A 4,467-nucleotide genomic window follows, 5' to 3' on the forward strand; every position below is an offset into this window, starting at 1 on the left:
ATGACTGTAGTTGGTGGAGGAGGTTGCTGCTGCCGCCGCCATATTTTTTTGTTGTTGCTGCTGCCGCTGTTGCATCGTCTTGGCAGCTTTGGAGAGGGCAACCTTTGCCCCCTTTGTTGGTGAAGATGCTGTTGCCGTTGTTGCTGCTGCTGCTGCTGCCGCTGCTGCTGCCGGAGGTGGAGGTGGAGGGCTCGTTGTCATCTTCTTCCATCAAGTCCATAGGCTGTGCGGGAGGGCTCTGCCTATGGTTAAAGTTGATTTTGTTGTTGATGTTGCTTTGTACTATCTTGCCGCTTTCTTTAGTGTTATTGTTGTATTTGTTTTTGTTGTTGCTATTGTTGTTGTTATTCTTGCTGCTTTGATTGTTGCCGCAATTGTCCAAAAGTGCTGGGAATTCGGCATCATAGCCATAGTAATCGCTGGCTTCGAAGTTGAGCATTTGTCGCCATCGTCTTCTTCGTCTTCGTTCACAAGGAATGGCGCAAACCTGTTGCCCTGAAGCTGACGACTGTTGCCAGCTAGTCCCAGACTAGCCAGCTGCTGCTTTACATTTATTTGTTTATTCATTTGTGCCAGTTGCTGGCGCAGCAAATGATTATCTGCATGTAGACTGGCATGAGACATGAGAACTGCTAGCTGACCGTTATTGCTGTTGTTATTGTTGCTGCTGACAAAGACGGCGGTTGTTGTTGCTGCTGACAAAGACGGCGCTTGGCTCAGCCTCGCCATCGGGCCAATGATTCTCGCTCATGGCTTCATCACTACTGTTGCTGCTGCTATCGCTGCCACTATTATTGGCGCTTGAGCAGGCAGACGTCGTCGTAGATGAAATGCTGGAGTGCTTCCTCTTGCCCCGTTTTGGTAGCTTGGGGAGGGTCGCGCACACTATTGCAATTTCGTTTGGATTTACGGCAGCGGTAAGAGCGCCTGCTGCTGTTGTTGTTGTTCCTAGCGCTGTTGTTGCTGCAACTTCTGTTGTTGTTGTAACTCGGCTTTGGCTTCCTCGGCTTTGGGACTTTTTAATATTTTAATCACTTTACCCATTACATGGTCAATGTGTTGTTGTTTTTTCATAATTTGGTTTTTACACTTTGTCAGCGTAGACGCTAACTCGTTAATTGTGTCTTTGTTGCCGTTTTTATTCACTTGTTTAATATTGTTTACAAGGTTCAGCGACTGCTGCTGATCCACAAAGACGCGCACCAATCGCGGTCGCGGTCTTGCTTTAATTACGAACGTTCGTACGGCAGGCGCGCGCGGATCGTTTTTATCCGCCGTTACAGCCGAGGGCGCGTGCCCAGCGGCATCGCCCGTCTCGCTCGCACTCGTGTTTACTGGTTCCCGTTTGAACGCACTTGGAGTCAGGGTACTCTCCCCCTTACATTGGAGGATCACGCTTGCGCTCGCACCGTTTGACTCTCTCGTTACACTCGCGTGTGGATTGGGTGGGTTGGCTACACAACCCTCAACTTCGGGAGCTTTGTCGGGCTCCAGTTTATCCTTCTCTTTCACTGTATTCCGTCTCTTTCTCACTATTTTCTCTTTCTAGCTGTTCTTTCTTATTGTTTTTTTTCTCACTTTTTCACTTTTGCCACTCAGTCTACTCAGTCATTACTCATTACTCAGTCCATTTCAACGGGAACACTATTTGTAATTAAAAAAAAATTGATAATTTAGCTCTCTTTTAAAAAAGTTTTGTAGCCCTGAAAAGGGCTTGTTTAAATCAATTTCAAATTTCAGATTTCGAAATCTAAAATTGCGATAATTAAGATTATCTTAATTTACTTCTTCGACGCCGTGGTCTTGGCTTTCGGCTTCTTAGCGGTAGCTGGAGCAGTTGCTTTCTTCACTGCCTTCTTGGGCTTGGCGGACGATGCTGCCTTGGCCTTCGGTGCCTTCGCTGCCTTTGGCTTCGCGGCGGCCGGCTTAGCCTTTGCTGCTGCTGGCTTTGCCTTTACGACTCCAGTTTTCTTGGCATCCTTGGCCTTTGCCTTATCAGTTTTCTTCTTCTCGGCAGTCTTCTTGGTGGCAACGGTCTTCTTAGCCTTGGGTTTCTTGTCAGCAGCTCCGGCGGCTTTCTTTGCGGTGGCTTCGGCTTCCTTGGTGACTACCTTCTTGCTTTTGACTTTTTTCTCAGCAGCCGCAACCTTTGGCTTGGGCTCCGTTTTGGCAGAGGCCGACAGTTTGAAGGAACCAGACGCACCCTTTCCCTTTGTTTGGATCAGCTTTCCATTGGCCACTGCGGACTTCAAGCACTTCTTGATGAATGGAGCCAGTGTCTGGGCGTCGCATTTGTAGTTGGCAGTGATATATTTCTTGATTGCTAAAAGCGATGAGCCATCACAATCCTTTAAGTTCTTGATGGAAGCATCCACCATTTGTTGAGTAGGCGGATGTGATGGTGGAACTGCTGCCTTCTTGGCCTTGGTAGCTCTTGAACCAGATGCCTTTTTGGCGGCCACCTTATTCTGAACTGGCGCGGTTGTTGCCACTGCAGAGTCGGACATTTTTGCTTTCAAGTTTCAAGTTTATTGTCAGATTAATCTTAAGGCTAACATTTACCTTACTCTAGGATATTACTTATACTAGGGTGACAAATTCTGTATAGTTTGCTTAATGGATTAGTGTTATATTGCCTTGCGCTTTGTGAAGCTTTTCCAGGCTTTAGTCTCAGTTACTGGTTTTGAACTAGATTGGTATCTTGTATTTGAGTTTCTGTGATGAGATCACGTTTCATGTAAATTTTATTTTCTAGAGGGAAAAAGCTCGTTGCGAGTTGAAAAACCATGAATCACATTTAGGTTTTGAGTGTTTTTGTGTGTTTTTTTTTTTGTGGTTTTTGTTTTGTTTTTTGTGTTTTTTTTTTTCCTTATGTCAAGAAAATTGGAAGGGAAAGGTTTATTTACAGGGGGATAGGGTGGGGCCTTTTCATCAACAATTCATCAACGCGCCGACTGCGACGTCGACAGAATCGACGCTCTGCCGACTGCTACTTGAACCCGAACTTCCTTCGGATACCCGAACTTCCTTCGAGTCCGATTTGTTGGTGCATGTCCAAAAAATACAAAAACAATTTGCAGGGCTTCGTTTATTGAACTCCGAAACAAACTAAGAAACGCAACTGTCCCAAAAATTTGCGAGAGATGGTGATAGAGCGAAAAACGGGGGAAAGAAATGTTCGGTCTTCGGTTTTCGGTTTCGTCTTGCTTCTTCTTTGTCCCTTTGCATTAGAAGTTGAAGTGTTCTCCACTGCAGAAGTGTCGTGTGCTAAAAATATTAAGAAATCAAATAATTCAATAATTACGTTCCAGGCCATATTGGAATTGACGCCGCTTGCCCGATCACGGGGATATGCCTTCTTAACACTCCGTTAACCGCCTCTCAAATAGCGATAACAAAGGACAACGTTGGTTGTGATCGTGTGTGGATGTGTTTTATTCTGAAATACATAAGTTAACTTACTTAACCTGCAATACAGTTTTCCTTAGCTTACATACCGCAGTTTCTGTTCCCTCTCTCTGTGATGGCGCAAATCGGTGTAAATTCATCCGCCAATTCTAAGCTTGCATTTGCCTAAATTAGTGTGCCCGATTACATTTATTTCGAAATCCTGACACAATAAATACTGACTCCTTTACGGTCCTACTGAAACCTGGCTAACTATCGATAGCCCTAATTCGTTCCGCGACATCCCCGCCCCCGTGAAGCGAAGCATTCACCACGTCCAGGACAGCTAGCTTCGAAGCGGGACGTATTATCGTCTTGGCTCGATCGTTAGTCCGCACCGCCGCTCGACGAGGCACTCCATCTCTTCCGGTGAACACCTCTTCCACGACGCCTTGTTTCCACTCTCTTCATGGTATGGCCGGATCACATATGTACACCAGATTTCCTCGACGAATGGGCTCGGCGTGCTGGCACCATCTCTCCCTGCGTACAAGCGTCGGCAGGTACTCATGCAGCCATCGCTTCCAGAATCGATCTCTCATCATTCTCGCTATGCGCCACTGCTTCCTGGTAGCGCATCTCTCGGACTCCTGTCCGTTATCCCTGGGTAGATCTGGAACATCGGGCACCCCCTTTAGCAGATCGTTGGGTGTCAGTGGTGCCTCCTGGTCCACCGTTACTGGTAGATGAGTGAGCGGACAAGAGTTCACTATGCTCTCCGCCTCAATCAACAGGTTCTCCAGTACGTGCTCCTTGGGCGCAAGCTCCTTCATAGTATGCGCCAAGACCTCCTTGACACACTGCACCATCCTTTCCTAGGCACCACCCTCAGCTGGGTTCGCCGGGCAATTGAAGATCCATTCGGCTCCTTTGGACTTTGGACTCGCCCTGGATCATCGCAGGCTCAAACAAAGTTCTTCCCGTTGTCGCTCCTTATCCTGACCACCGGTCCACGGCGGCTCATGAAATTCCTCATGGCGATTATACAGGAATCTGTAGATAAGTCGTGGGCCATCTCCA

General features: G+C 47.1%; 2 protein-coding genes across 2 annotated transcripts; both read right to left on the reverse strand.

The window, feature by feature from the left end:
- Nucleotides 1-1,781: 1,781 nt before the first annotated feature.
- On the reverse strand, nucleotides 1,782-2,507 carry LOC108083332 (histone H1-like). The gene has a single exon (XM_017179079.2). It carries the CDS (start codon nucleotides 2,505-2,507, stop codon nucleotides 1,782-1,784), a length of 726 nt encoding a protein of 241 aa, XP_017034568.1.
- Nucleotides 2,508-3,854: 1,347 nt separating this feature from the next.
- LOC138928610 (uncharacterized) lies at nucleotides 3,855-4,256 on the reverse strand. Its single transcript, XM_070285927.1, has one exon. The coding sequence runs from the start codon at nucleotides 4,254-4,256 to the stop codon at nucleotides 3,855-3,857; it is 402 nt and encodes a 133-aa protein (XP_070142028.1).
- Nucleotides 4,257-4,467: the final 211 nt, after the last annotated feature.

This window comes from Drosophila kikkawai, chromosome 2L (genome assembly GCF_030179895.1).
Source record: "Drosophila kikkawai strain 14028-0561.14 chromosome 2L, DkikHiC1v2, whole genome shotgun sequence".
In the NCBI taxonomy this organism is placed as follows: Eukaryota; Metazoa; Arthropoda; class Insecta; order Diptera; family Drosophilidae; genus Drosophila; species Drosophila kikkawai.

Bases quoted from the DNA above. Each gene is read 5' to 3' on its own strand.
- LOC108083332 (XM_017179079.2), bottom strand. From the start codon at position 2,507: ATGTCCGACTCTGCAGTGGCAACAACCGCGCCAGTTCAGAATAAGGTG.
- LOC138928610 (XM_070285927.1), bottom strand. From the start codon at position 4,256: ATGGTGCAGTGTGTCAAGGAGGTCTTGGCGCATACTATGAAGGAGCTT.